The sequence below is a fragment of the Amphibalanus amphitrite genome, unplaced genomic scaffold (genome assembly GCF_019059575.1).
Source record: "Amphibalanus amphitrite isolate SeventyFive unplaced genomic scaffold, NRLGWU_Aamphi_draft 000366F_arrow, whole genome shotgun sequence".
Taxonomy (NCBI): Eukaryota; Metazoa; Arthropoda; class Thecostraca; order Balanomorpha; family Balanidae; genus Amphibalanus; species Amphibalanus amphitrite.
The window spans coordinates 317,856-335,786 of record NW_024881860.1 but is presented as its reverse complement, the minus strand read 5'-3'; the positions used below and the strand labels follow the sequence as shown (position 1 = coordinate 335,786).

General features: G+C 47.0%; 1 protein-coding gene across 2 annotated transcripts in view; it reads right to left on the bottom strand.

Annotated features, from left to right (window-relative positions):
* Positions 1-15,837, bottom strand: part of LOC122389642 (PC4 and SFRS1-interacting protein-like) — a 30,236-nt gene extending 14,399 nt beyond the window's left edge. The window contains exons 1-5 of one of the 2 annotated variants that reach the window (XM_043381851.1): positions 15,414-15,837; positions 2,558-2,649; positions 2,197-2,267; positions 1,791-1,920; positions 934-1,059 (exon numbers count right to left, since the gene is read on the bottom strand). In XM_043381851.1, the coding sequence (XP_043237786.1) occupies positions 934-1,059; positions 1,791-1,920; positions 2,197-2,267; positions 2,558-2,632 (402 nt within the window). In that variant the 5' untranslated portion in view covers positions 2,633-2,649; positions 15,414-15,837. The remainder of the gene's footprint in view (positions 1-933; positions 1,060-1,790; positions 1,921-2,196; positions 2,268-2,557; positions 2,650-15,413) is intronic. The other variant, XM_043381852.1, reaches the window with a different exon arrangement.
* Between the last annotated feature and the right edge of the window lie 2,094 nt (positions 15,838-17,931).

Below are 17,931 nucleotides of genomic sequence, written 5' to 3'. Positions count from 1 at the left end.
AAGCTCGGAATAAAAGCATGTGCACGCCGCACGGTTGACTACAGAACGATGTTCCACTTTCCACAGGCAATCAACTGCCTGGAGTGGTAGGCTGTGTCGCATCACACGGGCTGAGTGACTTTTTAATTTTGTAACCAAACGTTCACCATAGACACGCTTCACTGGGTGATAAGTGGCACAACTTAGCGTTCCAGTCAACTGATTTCGAGTTTCTGGGGAGTGCAACATCATCTTTCTAAAGTCAACTGTACTGTGTACTGTGTAGTGTGTAATGGGCGGGAGGCTAGGGGGGACAGCGGACTGTTTGAGACTCCAGTCTCACGTGCATTCTGCCTGGAATTGGTCAATCAGCAATGGCAGAGCCATCTAGCACTACAGCGGTGCACTACAGGGACTACAGCACTAGCAAAAAAGGACGATGGCAGGTCCATCTTGTGGGCAAGGGCCAAAACAGCAGCAACATTATAACACCGCCACTTATCGGTACGGCCATTCTGTCAACGACGTCATACTGAGGGCTGTTCACAGGCCCTGTGTGCGGTCGGACCGTACACAGGCTGTAAGCTCCGCGTACTGCGTCCCTACGTCATCCTCCCGTCACCGCACACAGCGACCGCTGTGGCCGGTCGGGACCGGCCACAGGGGACCGTCCACCGCACGCAGCCGTGACGTCAGAACAGCCTACCCATCCTCTACCCCTACGCCTGCTGCACACACCACACACACCGCAGTCAGCAGTTTGCGTTGCCCGTGAACACCCCTCTGGTTATCGCTTATACGACACGCGTGCAGACTTGACACACGCTGGGAGTAGAACTAAACACTCAAAACATCCAAAGCTAAGGAGGGATAACTCATCAAAACCGTCACGGAGAAACTCGTAAGAAACATGATCTAGGACTAACGACATCAGCTCATTGGCGGGGCACCTACCGGCGTCGAGGCGTCCTCCTTGCGTTTCTTGCCGCGGCCGCGACCCTTGGGCGTTCCTCCGGGGAGGGTGGCGGCCGCGGGACGGGGCGTGGCTGCAGTCGTGGCCGGCGGGGGCACGACCGTCACCTGGGCGGGCACGGTGCACGGTCAGAATGAGCGGCAGCCCGTGAGGGCACTGCGGACACCTGGGCGGGCACGGGGCACGGTTAGTGGGGCGGCAGCCGGCTGAGGGCACTGCGGACACCTGGGCGGGCACGGGGCACAGTCAGTGTGAGCGGCAGCCGGCTGAGGGCACTGCGGACACCTGGGCGGGCACGGGGCACAGTCAGAGTGAGCGGCAGCCCGTGAGGGCACCACGGACACCTGGGCGGGCACGGGGCACGGGGCACAGTCAGTGCGAGCGGCAGCCCGTGAGGGCACCACGGATACCTGGGCGGGCACGGGGCACAGTTAGTGGGGGCGGCAATCCGTGAGGGCAATGCAGCTGATACCTGGCGGGCACGGGGCACGGTCAGAGTGAGCGGCAGCCGGCAGGGTCGGTACTGGCGAACGGAGCGTGGGAGCGTCGGCTGCCGCAAATGACGTTCGGGTGGGTGCATGATCAGACGACAGCCGCACCCGGGGATTTTAGGGGAGGTCAGAGAGGGGACGAAGTGGCACAAGCCAAACGTAGCGCAGAAGCATGGTCTGCATGGCCTGTCGTGGTGTGGCTGCAACTTCATAAGAGGGTATCCTTTATATGGTTATTCAACGAACAACACAGGAAAACCAAACCCAGCGCAATCAGTCCAATATATATACCAGTACCAACAGAGAAGCATATGAACGAAAGCCTCACATAAAAACGATCGACTCACATCCATATCCGGCGAGCTCTCGATCTCCTGCATTGCCTCCAGAAAGCCCTTCCTCTTCACATTCACGTTACCGAACTTCTCTTTGGTCTTTTCATTGTACGCGAACAGATCTTCCACTTTGACGGTAGCGCTACAAAGATAGCATGTCATTAGACAAGCATATGTGCATCAGTGAACTTTCGTCATAAATATCATGCAAAGTAAAAGGTAAAACATTGACATTAAGCAGCATATTTTGCCAAAATATTGTCAGGGAACTCAGATTTGTTTTCAATAGAAAAACAATTCTAGCGAATAGTGTTTTAACTATTGACAACAGACCATCGGTTATGCCTACGTCTTTCTGGTTCCACGGCACATACCATGCGACATACCACAAAAATGACAGAAGAAAAATGGCACTCACACTTCGTATGTTCCAAAGAAGAATACTGAATACTTCTTGGGCTTCTTTGAATCATCCAGTGGAGCCGTGACCTGTGGAAAAGCGCGGTCATACTATTACTCCTCTGCTTCTTACCTTGTCGCTGGCTGAATAAAAATCACAGTAATGCAGGCAACAGTTGTAAAGGGCGCAGGCTATCACTGCGATACCAATGGTAGCAAAAGTGCATCCTATTGAATATCCTTCCTTTATCAATTATTTCCTTCGACAAACTACCAGCAAAATCCAAAGAATGATGGGATAGTATTTGAATCGTAACTTTCTCGTCGAAGAAAAGCATTAAAAGAAAATTACGTCAACAGCCTTTTGAAGAATTTATTACCTTGGCAGGCCACGCGGGGTAGCCCCTGATCTTGGCAAAAACCAGCGCATTCGGCTCGAAGACGTCGCCCTTCATGTTGGAGCGCTGATAACCTGAAACGGGAGCAAATATACAACTGGATAAAGCAAAGCAGCGTTACGCCAGACAGCGGCATCAACATGCAATAGGTTTTAAAGCTTGATTGAGGACTGAGGGGAGACATACATTGGATGGCATGGTTCAACAGACCGCACTTTTACACAAATTCAGCTCTCGATGTGATGGGTCTTTATTCGCCGCTCTTTTCCATCGATGCACAGAAACAGGGCCGCTAAGCAGTAAGCTCAAACATTTCGGGTATAGTTTAGTGTTGAAAATCACATTGCGAATAACAAAAAGTAAGAAGCCTTTCTTTCGGACAACGAGCGAGCGAGTGAGCGCCATTGTGAGTAGGTTCTGCACGCGCGGGTGTGCTATGTGCGGGCCGTGGACCCGGTGCGGGTCACCCATAAGGCCGATCCCCAACTGAGTACTGACTTCGAGGACAGTCGGTGCAATCGTGCCTGAGCAAAACAAATGGCACGAAATGGCAAAATGGCCCGTTTAATACTATCAGAATCATAAGTCGTGGTTGGGGTGGTGCTGTCACAGTCCGTGACTCATGTAAAATCAAATGCATCACCTAGTGGGTGCCGAACGATAGGCAAAGCTCGGGGTGACCGGTTCGTCGTTGCGGAGTGAGAGAAACTATTTGGAGACTCAATAATTGTGGTGCATTCCTTCCTATTGGCGTTCCTTCGCTCTACTCTGTTTTTTCGTCTACAAGATTTGCTATCACGTCTACCACCAGACAGCAAAGCGTGGCACGTGCGCGCCCGAGGTACGGTTCTCCAGTAAAAGTCTTGTTGGTTTTGCTTTTTCGGACATATCTGGTCCTTTATAATGTTCAAATGCATAACTATCAACCCAAATTATGTGTATGCACATTTACCACGAGACTGTGAAATTGCATCGTTGTATGCCAAATACTTTCCGAGATATTCACCAAAAACCTCATTTTCTGCCGTTTGGGGTATTCTGGCCGCAATCTTCCTGGGATCGCCTATGACATCAGTAGAGCCATCTAACGAGAGGAACGTTGAAACACAGAATCATGAATGAATCGAGTGCGTAGTAAACGGTGTATGAAAGGGAGACTCGGCAGAGGCTATCCGGGTGGCCGGCGCGCGGCGCGCCCTTAGGCATCGGCCGACTCTTCGGACCGCGTGGGGTCAGGGGTCGCGCTGGGGAAGTCTCGGCTCTGGGTTTTAGCGCTGTGCAGTCAGGAAGGGAGCATAGGATAGCGCTAGCCCGACTGACTAGTATCTCGGCTGATTCATGTGGGGTGGAAGGGGGCACAGAACGGGATGGTGGCTAGTGGTGGATGATGGGATGGTGGTTAGGTTAGTGCGTACTGCGTAGAACGTAGCTGAACATGCATTGTTTTTTCATGGCAAACAACATGCAGCATAATGTGCGGGATTATGCCAGAACTCATACAAAAAGGAAATAATATTTCGGCCGAGGGAGTGGATGAGTGCCGTGACAAAGCATGACGATGCTGCCAAAATCGGGATGCTTTTTTGCCCCCATTTTTTTTACCCCTAACATGCAGCGCTTGATCCGAACTTAGAGGTCCCCGACTGACCTTAGACCTTAAAGGTAGTGTGCCAGCTTTCTTGGACCGTATGGAGTTAATGGCCCAGATAAGGAGAACCGGATTTTTAGAACTTATCCATACCTTCAAAACTCATGGAAACGTCTTAAATTCTTCAAATTTTGAGTACCCCAGTGCGAAATTCGCCCCGACGGGTTGTCGGTCGTACCCCAACCACATTTCACACCACTATGAACAATAAATGCACACACTGAAATCGCTATTACCGATATGCTCATCCAATCAAGTTTCGATAAACCCGTTCATCATCATCTCCTGCGGTTTCGAACACGCCTGTTAGGTGGCTTCTGATGCTCGTCGAGGTCGGAATTTCCAAATACGCGTGGTGCGTCGGGCCGCGCGCTCTGACTTCGGCCAAGAAAAATGCGTCAGCTGATCATTGTCATTTCTGCCACTTGCGTGTGGTGAAATGGGGTCATAACTTATAAGACGGCTTTTTCATATCAATTATTTTACATAAAATCATATTTCAAACCATAAATAATGTTCGACAGCCAAATAAAAGAAACAATACCAATACGGGCTTACAGTTTAAGGCTCGACATTGTGTTGTCTACGATTAGACAGCTGATAACTCATTCCCGTACGTCGTATGGTCGTAACACTATAATGACCTTTGCTTATTGTCACAAGTGCGCCGCATTCGCGATTGTTGCCCGACGCCTGTTTGCAGGTGAGCCCACTACAGTTGTTATACATATCTAAAAACCGAAAAACTTTTAGGCGAAAAAGGCACTATTCCAGGCCCATTTTTGATTTTTTTTTTGCGATATTAGGTAAAAACAGAAGCTTCTTATCCTAGGAAAAATAAAATGGGAAATCTTTCAAAGGTGGCACACTACCTTTAATTAAAATCGCACCCGTCTGATGCGCCACCTTTTCTTCAGGGGCGCTCTTGGTTGTATCTGTTCTTACCAATAACTAAAGCAAATCGAATGTATAATAAAAAAGGCATACCTCAAACACAGTTTTATTCACATCCCCTCGTGTGCATACTTGTTTTGATCTATACCTTCTCGCATCATAATATCACTTCAGTGCTTAACCCTCAACGGAATCGTGGGTTTTCTGCATATACCCCGGCCGAGAGGGGGGGGGGGGGGGGCGATTACGACCCCTCTCAGTCTTTTTGCCCCTAATTGAGCTATCGCCTTGCAGATAAAACTAAGCGCGTGCGTCGTATGAGATGCAGCAACTGGTACCCGAGTTGAATGTCTCAGGTCAACCGATAAACTCTGAGGTCAGTATAAGTGCTGGCCAAGTCGCGGGATCGGTTTTTGGTAAACAACTTTACCATAAGTGGTTACAGAGCCAAGACAATGGCACCATCGAGTTTTGCATGCTCAAGCGCGTCGAATAGTATACGCTTTGTTTTTGTTGAGGTCAATTTAAGGTGTTCACCTCAGGTCATGTCAGGGCAGAGCCACTCAGGCCACGAGGCTGGCTCAAGGAGGTCATATCGCTTCTTCGATTCGATAGGTCCTCACAAGTCCACTGGTGGCTTCACGACTCGCATAGCTCAATTTGATCGGGACTTTTTGGTGAAAACTCCTGTGACCTTAGTGACGTCATAAATGAAGTCGCCTAACTTTGAGAATGGAAAAGTGAATGCTGGGGCTTGCAAAGACTGTATAAAATCGCGAATTAATGCGCTTGAGACAGCTTTAGATGGCTCGCGGCGCCAAAATAACAGCTTTCATATTTCCCAATTGATTAATAAACGTGAGGTTGCGTGACCGACCTGACTTCAGGTGACTTAAGAAAAATACGAGATAGCTACATACAAGTTGTGAGGCCTCTGGGAGATATTACTAGATCATACATATAAGCTTCATTCCCCGTTGAAAAGTCCCCTGGCACGAAGGGTGCTGCGACGTCGCGACATTTTGGGACCTTACAGAGGTTCACTTTTGACGTCATTGGTCAACGGCCTGACCTTAAAGGGACCCTCCCACCTTAACATTAGATTTGAGTTGAGATAGCCAAAATGGGGTCCCTGGCTCACAATTACCGGTTTCGGCACTCGCAACATCGAGAAATGCCTTAAATCGGAAATATTGAATTTCAAAATTGCAGCATTTTGATTCAGAGGGGCTAATGCTTAGGAATACCCCTCTGAATGTGTGACGTCAGCGCAAATATCTAACGATTTTTAAATGTTTGACTAAAACGTTTTGTAGCACGCGGTGGTATATGCTATTTGCGCGCAACATCTGCCGCAAACGCCGCACTTCTAAAATAAAGTCGCTAGAAACAGCGGAGATCCCAAAAAAGTAAACAAAAGTAAAAGTCTAATATCTTGAAAACCGGTGAATATTTTTCGGTGAAATTTGGTAGATATCTGTTTTCGCTCTTTCTGAACCGAGCGACATCACTTTCATGCCAATTCATAAACTTTTTTGAAGGTGGGAGGGTCCCTTTAACCTTCGCACTTGTAGGAGGGTGTCGAACAGACCTCGTACCCTCAGTTTTTCGCAAATAACTCGCGTAAAAAGCGGCTGATTGCGACGAAACTTTCAGTACCCTCGAGTCAATCAATATTACGCCTACCCTATAATTTGTATGATCCTGGCTCAAAAGACCTTTGACTTGTGACCTGTTTTCCGAGACCATGTTTGGCCGGAATCGCGTTTTGGCGTATTTCGAGTAGAGCGCGTTTTATTGTCTTTTTGTGGCTTTAAGCGATCAAACATGTGAAAGGATGTTGATCCCATGGATGCTAGTGGGTATCAAGGTCACGTGAAGGTCAGTCAGGTCACTGACCTTTGATGACTTTTGTTCACTCTTTCGAGTTTTACATGTTTCTAGGGTAGATTTTGGAGTTGATTTCGCATTTAGAAACCGTTTGTAACAGGTCCCGATTCCCCGACTTTTGAGTTTGACCTGTCAACTTTGACAACTTTGTCAACTTAGACTTTTGACCTGTCAACCAATGACCTAGGATAGGACCTTAAAATTGGGTATCATCGGCCTCCTCTCGTCACGGGCAACACGCTCTTTTTCCGCGAAGCGCTAGCTTGATCAGGGGTTGAACGGCAAAGGGGTCCAACGGACCCTCCTCCCCCTTTACGATAGACGCTGGGAAAACACCAATATGGGCGAGGATGAAAATACAGCTGCTGTCATAAAAATGCAGCTTGAATCAAAGGTCAGGCTTGCCAAATTTCAGCTCTCGCAGCTATCAATAAAAATAAACATGTGGAGGCGGCACCCGCCACCCCACATCCGCCTCCCCCCCTCTCGGCCACTCCCAGCGAGGTTTTAAGCGTATCGTATCATACACGTTACAAAGCATCATATCAAGATGACACACCCCAGCAGCCATATGCACTGAACAAAAACTTATTACGCACGCTAGTCTATCGGCACCATAGCACATGGTCGAGACTGTCGTCAGCCACGGACGCGCACTCGGCCAACCCTCTGAGCCCGTTGACTGCGGGTGACCTTGACATGTCAAGCCTGATCGGCCGCCGGCCGCTGTCGTGCGATCGTTACACGCGGAGGGGAGGGAGACACAAAGCTCTACGTTATAGCTGAACTCTGACCTTTCCCTGCGCCCTGGTCACCGACCCCGCTCCATGTCGCTGGGCGGTGGCATGGCGGTGGAAACCGGTTCTAGCCTCTACACATGCCGCCATTCTAACCCTCCCCTCCCCACGCTACTACGCGGCGTGGAGTACGCTCGTGCGTAACTGGGCGGAGCAAGGGGTCACGCGATACAGGGGCGGAACTGGTTGCCCTCCCGCCCGCCGAGCGACCAACGACTAATACCCTGGAGAACCGTACGCCCAGTCTGATTAGAGTGCACGCCTGGCAAGTGGCAAGTGGGAAGGCACACCTGTATTCGTAATTTGCACGCCTGGCACACAACGTTTTAAGTTCAAAATTACATGCCCTGCATAAGCACAACGATATTGAGCATCGTAGCAAGACTTGCTATGAGGCATTGAAAGTGTCTCAGCGAGCAGCACATCTAAGCTTAAAGTCGGTCAGCGATATCTTTCGTAGATAAGGTACCTAACCATCACACTTACATCGGGGTCGGGGTTCCAATGCGCCTAACTCAGGCTGGGCTGGTACTTGGTGACCTCAGTTGACTTATTTTAAATGCTCATTTGAGTAGTTTTCGGAGCCGACAACGAATTAAGCATTCATTTGAGGCTTTGGGAACTAGCTAGAAGCTAGTTTTAGAAACTAGGTTAATAACATGTGACAGAGGCATCATTGGTGGTAAATACTGGCCAATAACAACTAGAAGGACAAATACTGGTTGACCTGAACTGCCCAGCACCCAACAGCCCGCCTACCCCAAATGCAGACATGCATTATCAAACAAAACTAGTGTGAAAAGGCAGAATCAGAACTCAAAAATACCCCAGACAAGAGAAGATTCATCTGCTTCAATATAAGGAAGTCCTGATTTTTCTGACTAACAGGTCATTGACCTGACCCAGACGTCACCATCAGCCACTCATCTAAGACCTCAAAGTTGGTTAGCATTTGCTTCCTTTTGTCGAGCCGTGAGGCCATATCTTGATCAAGGATCGAGCAGTTCGGAGGGGGTCCGCCCGAACCGAGGTCTACCGTCCAACAGAGGTTCCTCCAGCTCCGCCTGTCTCTCGTATGTGCCAGCCGCAGTAAAAACTCTGGACTATGACTCGCACCTTTCATCCCAATGAATTCTCACAAATGTGCGGTAGTTTCAAAATGTTTGTCCATGCATTTCACATTTATTTCATTATTAAGCTGCCAGTGATAGCCCCGCCTCCAGGCATGTACGGTCCTCAGCAGACTGCGTGGTAGGTATTCTTTTTTCGACAAAGCCAGTAATAACTCAAAGACTATGTTGTCAGTCGGTCGGAACTCACTGAAAATAGAGGCGCCATGCTCTACTCCTTCGATTGGGTATATCACTAAACAAAGGATATGCCTTGTGTGGCAACAAAATGCAAAAGTTTGTTTTGGGGGCAAATACAAACTTTTGGGTTTTGTTGCCAAACTGGATGGAAAATGAATGCGATGGCAATGCCAACCTAAGGTGTGGAGTCTCGCGCATCTTGCTGTTATGATTTCCAAGCGACCGATAGCATAGTATCCGCGTTATTCTCGGTTTTGTCGAGGAAAGAATACCTAGGTACCACGCAGTTTGAAGAGGGCTGTATGTACAGTGTACATACACCCTGATTCATTATTGAATGGCTGCAGGCCTGGGCCTTGTGGGCCATGCCTTTCACGCTTTATATAGCCTTGCTTTCACGCCTGAGATTTGTAATGCACGCCCGACTCCTGAGGAAGGCTAGCAGAATGCTGAGGCCCTGTGCATGCTCAAGATCTTTTTAAAATCTGCCAGGTTTTGCAGTCTGGGTCAGTCCCAAGTGCGTCACTGTGTGTTTAGCCTCATTGAACGGAAGGAGCCATTTACAAGACCACGTTACAAGGGTGTCTGTCTTGTGGGCTAGTGGGTTCATAGTCATGAATGAAGAAAAAATTAAACATCCAGCCTAGTGTATGGATTTTTCCAGCCTGGGGAAATGCCATACGAATATTTGCCCTGAAATTACAACATTGCAATTGCATGCATTGCAACAATGACCAAAGTTTCACTAGTTTCAAGGTGTCTGTTTACATAAAAAACATTGGCATCCAACCAATACGGGTTATGATTACGAGCGAGCGCTCTTTCAATATAACGGAAAAATATGAATATCAGTACGGTTCGTCGGAAGGTCATCTCAGGCTCAAAAGAAACGATATATACCATTCGAAAGCTGACGATGCGCTGAATCCGAAAATGTAATTTTTTATCAAAATCGATCGATGGCCTTTTTTGAAAATTGCGTTTTTGTAAAAACTCTATAATCTTTTATTCAACGGGCTGTCCCAGACATTCTTCAAAATATAAATATGTACTTTTGAGTTCCAGTGAAAGCTGAACGCCAAAAGAACAATATTTAGCAAAACAATATTTCCAAACATTAATATGCGTCTACCACAGCCGACAATAAGGCGCAATTACACAGCCCAGTGTCACGATGGACCAAAGTCAGCCACACAGAAGCGTGAAATGACCCTTATCGACTCGCAGACCCGGCGCTCTCGCCTCTCGGCCCGCCTGACCAGCCACGGAAAGAACGTTCGGCTCTCGTTCTACTAAACAAATGTCATATTTGTCACTTTAACTGTCCACATCGCTATTAAAGCTATTCAGGATACCTGTGAAAAAAAAAAATTCATTGCTCTGTCATCTTCACATCATGCATTAATTTACATTTGTTCATTTCTACTTTGCTCAATTGAGCTTGGTATCATGCCCATATAAGGAAAATTGGCCGCGCTGAAATGTCTGAGGTTGTACCGGCCTCAGCTCGGGTGCAGTGGGGGTAGCGCCCGGTGGGACAGGGTAACCTTTGACCGGTCGCACGGCCGAGCAGCTGTCACCAGTACAGCCTCTGACAGTGAAACCCCGCTCACTTCCCCTGCGCGGGGACTGAGCGCAGCTGGATGGAACAAAACATGCATAAGAAAAATGTAAATTAAAGCATGTTGTAAATCAAGCAGAACAATGAATTTTCTTCACAGGTATCCTGAATAACTTTAATAGCGATGTGGACAGTTAAACCGACAAATATGACATTTGTTTAGTAGAACGAGAGCCGAACGTTCTTTCCGTGGCCGGTCAGGCGGGCCGAGAGCGCCGGGTCTGTGAGTCGATAAGGGTCATTTCACGCTTCTGTGTGGCTGACTTTGGTCCATCGTGACACTCAGCTGTGTTATTGCGCCTTATTGTCGACTGTGGGAGACGCATATTGATTTTTTGAAATATTGCTTCTCTAAATATTGTTCTTTTGGCACTCAGCTTTCACTGGAACTCGAAAAAACATGTTTATTTTTTTAAGAATGTCCGGGACGCGTATTCGCCAAATGTATTACACGAATCGGCCCACCAACTAGCGACATCTCTAGTGCGACGTCATAGCCATCCGACGCGACAATGCATGCATTGAGGCTAGATTTGAGTTGAGACTTTTTTCATTTGTATATGGCTAACGAAGGTGCTGTGTGTCGTCGTAGCCGAGTGGTTAGAGTCTCGGTGTGATGAGCTGGAAGTCTGTGGATCGATTCCTGCTTTAGCGGTTCTTTTCTGAGAAGTCGGTCGTAGACACGCATTTTTGGCCCCTACGTTCGAACGCCAATATCGTACGCCCAATAAATCTATGACAAGTATTCATCTGATTAAGGAATAAGTTGCAAAAGAACTGCAGTTGCAGTCTATACCTGAACTACCAATTTTGCTACGGCACTGTCGATATTCGTCAAAGTCGGAAGAGCTATTATGAAACACACTCGAATGACAACGGATTCCGGTATTATTTCATCGATCAGATAAGACATGCATAGAGATAAATTGATGACAGCCCGCCGTGAGCAAGCAACTTAACAATCAGTCTCAAGTAATCTTCATAAACGTCTAATATAAATCTTTTTGACTTTAACTAGATTCCAAGTAAGGGGGTTTAGGTATCCCCCTGGCGGCTGAAATGTAAAAGTTATAGTTAGGGCATAGCTTCTATAGATGACGCTCTGACGGCTGGAAATTGACAATCTCGTCCGTGATTACGCTAACAGCTATGCCGAACTTTTTTGTGCATGGTGATTCTTGCACGAAAAACTATCTAATAGCCTGCTAACCAGCGTGCGATTTTTACTTTTCATCTTAGTTTTCGCTACTTTTAGGTACTTTACCTTACCAAGTGCCCACCTGATGTCAAAAGATCAGCGCCGCCCCTGTCATATCCAGCAGGAGCTGCGTGCTGTCACCCATTGGCAGTGAGAAATAGGTATTGATCAATGGCCATCGCCCAGCACCATTTGTCTTTCCATTGGCTACGTTCGCATAGTATGCACTATGCATTAGTGATGTCGATCACAGAAAATCAGAACACCGATACCAAACCAAATACAAACAAAAACCATTGGAAAATACCGAAACCGAACCAATCGGTTGGACTGCAAATATTTCTCTTATGCAACATATTCATAAGAAGAATGCCTACCTCTGATTTCTTAGGTGCACGCCGTTGCAAATGTATCCAAAAAACGCACAATGACAGATGACACGAAAATTGAGGTCGCCGAGTGGACTCGAACCACTTCCCTCTGTATCACCAGTCCGATACTTTAACCACTTCGCCACGGCGACAACATATGCAGAGCTGCTTAAATGTCGTCAAACTAAAACCTAGTTTCAAAAGACGCCACCAAGGGCGAGGACCGAACGTATGACGTCACTCAAGAGGCACGCTATTGGTCGGCCGATTCGTGTAATACACTTGGCGAATACGCGTCCGGGACAGCCCGTTGATTAAAAATTATAAAGTTTTTACAAAAACGCAATTTTCAAAAAAGGCCATCGATCGATATTGATAAAAATTACATTTTTGGATTCAGCTCACCGTCAGCTTTCGAATGGTATATACCGTTTCTTTTGAGCCTGAGATGACCTTCCGACGAACCGTGAGTATGAGCAGCCCAGCCCGGCCTGTAACAATTTGGAGAGGCTTATATCTCAGCAACCGCTGGACCGATTGGCCAGCGGTCTTTTTTGCTGGGTAGCCTTATCCCTTCTACCCCGTAATTGACTACTTTTGATCAGGGATGCGGAGCCGTGGAAATTTCAGACGGCTCCGGCTCCGGCCCCGGCTCCGGAGAAAAAAATCGGCTCCGGCTCCGGCTCCGGGTAAAATGTTATGGCGGCTCCGGCTCCGGCTCCGAGTAAAATGGTCCGGCTCCGGCGGCTCCGGCTCCGACTCAGTATATCCCCTACGCAATCAATTAAATACGGGTGGAAGAAAAATTGGATTGGTTATACGCGTTACTCTTTGCCATGACCGGCTCACCGCGTCCCCGCGCAAACGCACCTCGGAGAGAACTGGCAGAACAAAGGGCTAGGAAGCGATGGCATTGGAAACGCAGTCGCCGCGAATCGGAGTTCAGTGAACCATCGTAAGCTGACACCCGTCTCGGCTGCATTGGGGGGTGAGGGGTGGGGGGGGGGGGGGGTGGGTGGGATGAGACGGTGCTGGGAGTCGCAGTCCACTGCACTGGTTTGAAAACAATGGCCGTCACCTAAAGACTGGTCCTCATGTTCTGGGGATGCAGTAGACGTGGGGGGGGGGGGGGGGAAGAGCAAACAGGAAGTTGTTTGCGTACTGTGGGATACTGGGGATATTCGGATTTTTTTCATTCACTTGATGGCCCATGACGTAAGTACCATATGTTTTACTGCCTTGTACTGTCAAACCGAACTAGGTCAATTACCGTTGTTTGGTCTAACTTTGGGCCGTGTGGGTAACTTTGTTCCACGAGGAAAAAAATGTCTAAATTTTAATCAGCTTAATACCTATGCGCGAGAAATGGCATTTTTGGGCCGGAACCAATGAAGTAGTCAATGATAAACCCAGGGACACAAAAAATACGTCATCATGTCGATTTTGGATTTTCTAGATTTTTTTGGTGAAGCTTCTTTTTTTCACCCAATATTAAGGTTTAGGTAGGTCCCTGTACAGGGCTCAGATGCTACCAGCCGAATCGATTTTTGCAATTTGCCTGAATAGGACATCATGTGAACTTTGCATTCGACTATTGGTAATTTATTTTCCTCAAACATTTTTTTAAAATTTGGGGGTGGTCAATGTTTATACATATTTTTTGCCGTTAATTCAATAACTTTGGGCCACCCGCAGGAAGGGTAAATCCAGGGGTGATTTAAAGTTCCGACACCATATGATGAAGAGGGTCGTCGTGTCGTTCGTTGTGTTCCGTGCCTTTTATTGTATGTGGTTCGTCGCGTCGTTGGTTGTGCGTAAATGTCCCAGCGGGATACGTAAGCGACCTACAGTCATGATGGTGTGCACCATCCCGTGACTATGTTTTTACAATGTACAAGTTTGCTGTTCCTTTTTTAAAAGCCCCTAAGTGGACCAATGTATCCATAACGACCGCTAACATTGATACTTTTGGCTTTTCCATTGTTTTATTGATGCATTTATTCATATGGTACAAAGTTATTTTTGTGCGGGTAACATTGTGCCACTCTTATTTCAAAAAAATAAATTATATGTCATTATCCAAAAAAATTAAGAGTGACTATAGGTCACCAGCAGGGATGTCACTGCCTTACTGCACAATTTCCTGAACATTTAACAAAATAATTTGGAAGTAATACGAAGAAAAGTCAAAAACTGGTACAAAGTTAGGCCAAACAATGGTATTTTTTTCCTCTTCAAAAAATAAAAAGGAGCCGGAGTTGCCCCCTTTTTTGGCGGCTCCGGCTCCGGGCTATATTGTTTCACGGCTCCGGCTCCGGCTCCGGGCAAAATATGCCGGCTCCGGCTCCGACTCCGGCTCCGCATCCCTGCTTTTGATACATCTCAGTGACCATCATGGCACGTGCCACGTGAATAGTCAGGGGTGTTCAAGCTGTTTTGCAAAGGTAGTGAATTTGAGAGGCTCATATCTCAGCATCTGCTTGGACGATTGTCTTGCGGTAATTTTTGTAGGGTAGCTGCATCCCTTCTACCAAAGGTCGGATACTCTTGATCTATGTGACTGACCCCCACTGCACGTGCAAAAGGCAAAAAGAAGAGGTGCCAAATTTGTTCCCATTTCAATAACTCGGTAATTACTAACTAGGGCGATTTCGCTGAAACTTGGCATACAGGTAGGCACCCACCAGGCATTCCCATGTTTGCGGTTAGGGTGCCACTGCACGTGCGCACGTGCAGGGGCGCTCCCAGATCTCGAGAACGGCTGGGCCGATTGCGCTCAAATTTGGCACACGGTTGGGGACCGGTTGGGCGGTTGGCGGTTAGTAGGGTGCCATGCAAAAGTCAGTTTGGACCCCGTTTGAACGTGCGCACGTGCAGAATGCCAATTCCAGATCTCAGGAATGGCTGCGCCGATTGCGTTCAAATTTGGCACACCGCTAGCGACCGGCTAGAAGGGTGCTTTGCACAAGCCCGTTGGAAGTACCCTCTCGCCCTTGTGCAGGGCCTGCAGGGGCCCAGGGCTCACTATCTCGCTCGCTCGTTCTTCGCCCAAAAGGCGTTTTACTGGTAAGTAAGTATTTCACATGGGCTTTAAAAGTTTAAATCTTACCTCCCTAATCCTTTATTATGTTGTATCAGACTTCAGCAGAACTTCACGGGAAATGAAATGCGAAAATCCGCGCTACACGCGTTCCACGCGTTAATGTTGCGCGCCGCAGTCACCTTTTGCACATGACTTGAAAGCGCGCAAGAATCGTCTACCAAAAAGAGTCGTCCAAAGTAATTGTGACGTCATTGTTTGCAGACAAATGAGCGATCGGCGGGATGTAAATACTTGCAGTATTTGTTGTATTTTTTTTAAAGCCATCAAATTTACAAGCAAATAGATGTTTTCATCGGTCTTACTTACAATTATAACGAAGAATACAATCATTTACAAAAAAAAGATATTTCGTACTAGTTTCATGACGTCACTCAAATATTTGTCATTAAAAGAAGAGCGAGGTTTTCAACCTTTCCGAAGCATGCCGCGCGAATAAGTCTCGATTTATTTTGCGTTTTGTACAATTTCATAGATTTGTTTTTCACATTAAATGCAAATTTTCTCCAATCATGTAGGACAATATTTTTAAATAAATAAAATATGACAAACATAAACTTCACTTGGTGGGTGAGACTAAATGCTTACTTCGAAATCTAAGCTGCGTTGCGGCATTGGCGGTTATGTGCGGCGTGTATGCCGCATGATTAGTAAGCGGCGACCACTAAATTAAAAATTCAATAGCTTTGACCTGTTTTCAATGGATAACACTGCATACCAAAAATGTCCATCGCTCTCGTCATAGGATATTTAGATTTAAATAACTAACTTGTCTACATCATTGTTTTGAACCAAATTAATACTCAGCCGCGAACGTATAAGGTATAACCCCTTGCCGTTTCGCTCCTGATCAAGCTAGAGCTTCGCGGAAAAAACGAGCGTGTTGCCCGTGACGAGAGAAAGCCGATGATACCCAATTTTAAGGTCCTAGGTCATCGGTTGACCTTCCAGGTCAGGTCAATGACCCAAAAGGCGGGAAAATTGGGACCTGTTAGAACGCCGTAGTGTGGCTGCTATGGGGTTTTTCGGGGTGCTGATCACGAATATCATGCTAGTTTTGATCACAGATGATGTCTTAATTCATTTAGGCCAGGTCGGGTTAGGTCAGGTCAGGTCAACCAGTAGAGGTCCTGCCAGGTATTTGTAGTAGGTGTCAACCGCCTCTGACAGCCTCGTAACATGTTACGAAGGCACCAAAACTACTTTGTAAACGTTCATGTGGTTGCTTAATTCGAATCCAGCTCGAAAAAACTGACCTAGAAACATGTCAAACTCGAAAAAGTGAACCGAGGTCACCAAAGGTCAATGACCTGACCTGACCTTCAGGTGACCTTGACACCCACCCTAATGCATGGGGGCAACATCATATCACATGTTTGAACGCTTGAAACCACGAAAAGACTGCAAACGCGCTGCTAATGCGAGCCGACATACGCTGAATCGCGGTTCCGGCCAAACATGGTCTCGAAAAGTAGGTCACAGGTCAAAGGTCATTTGGGTCAGGGTCATGAAATTTTCAGGATGGGTGTTAAATTGATCAATGCGAGGGTACTGAAAGTTTCGTCGCGATCAGCCGCTTTTTAAGCGAGTTATTCGCGAAAAACCTTAGGGGGTTGCATCAACCCCCTAAGGTGCCCCTGTGCGGGCGAGGTCATGTTTTGATAGCAAGACTGAAACAGACTTTTTTGGGTAGCCAGGAAATCGCATGCCAGAGCCTATTCAAATTCTTTTATCGGCCTTTATATGCACCAGTCGCATACAGGTACGGGATTTAGCATACGATTTCCAGACAATCGAAAGACTGTTTGGAGACAACAAAGGAAGGAATGAGTGAGTTAAGTTGAAAGTATGAATTTGGTTCAAAATGATGATGTAGATAACCTAGTTATTTAAAGCTGAATATCTTATGACGAGAGCGGTTGGCATTTTTGGTATGCAGTGTTATTCATTGAGAACCGGTCGGAGCGTTTGAGTCTTTAATTTAGTGGTCGCCGCTTACTAATCATGCGGCATACACGCCGCACATAACCGCCAATGCCGCAACGTAGCTTAGATTTCGAAGTAAGCATTTAGGGCTCTGGTATTAACTGGATAATTCGCCAGCTGACGCCGTATGGTGGCGCTAGTGGAGCAGCACCATATGACGTCAGCAGAAAACACCGTGAGCAGCTATGAAATGGGAGCGAGCACCACGGAAATATCGAAAGGTGATGGACATGTACTGACGTTGGTCATTCAAGTACCACCAACACCATACAAAAACCATATAATATCATCAAGACTGATTGTGGAATCGATTGCTTTGGGTATTTAAAACACATAAAAAATATTTGTAACCCAATTCTGAAACAGTATAAGGATATTCTTCTTTCTTACTTTTACCTTGTGGAGTACTTTTACTTGCTTTCTAGTGTGCCCATCACTATCTTGAAATCTGGATTGCAGCGCTGTAGGAAAACATTTTTTTCATTTGTCATTTCTTCCTATTTTGAGCAGTGATAATTTATTTGGTTTTATACATTAAATA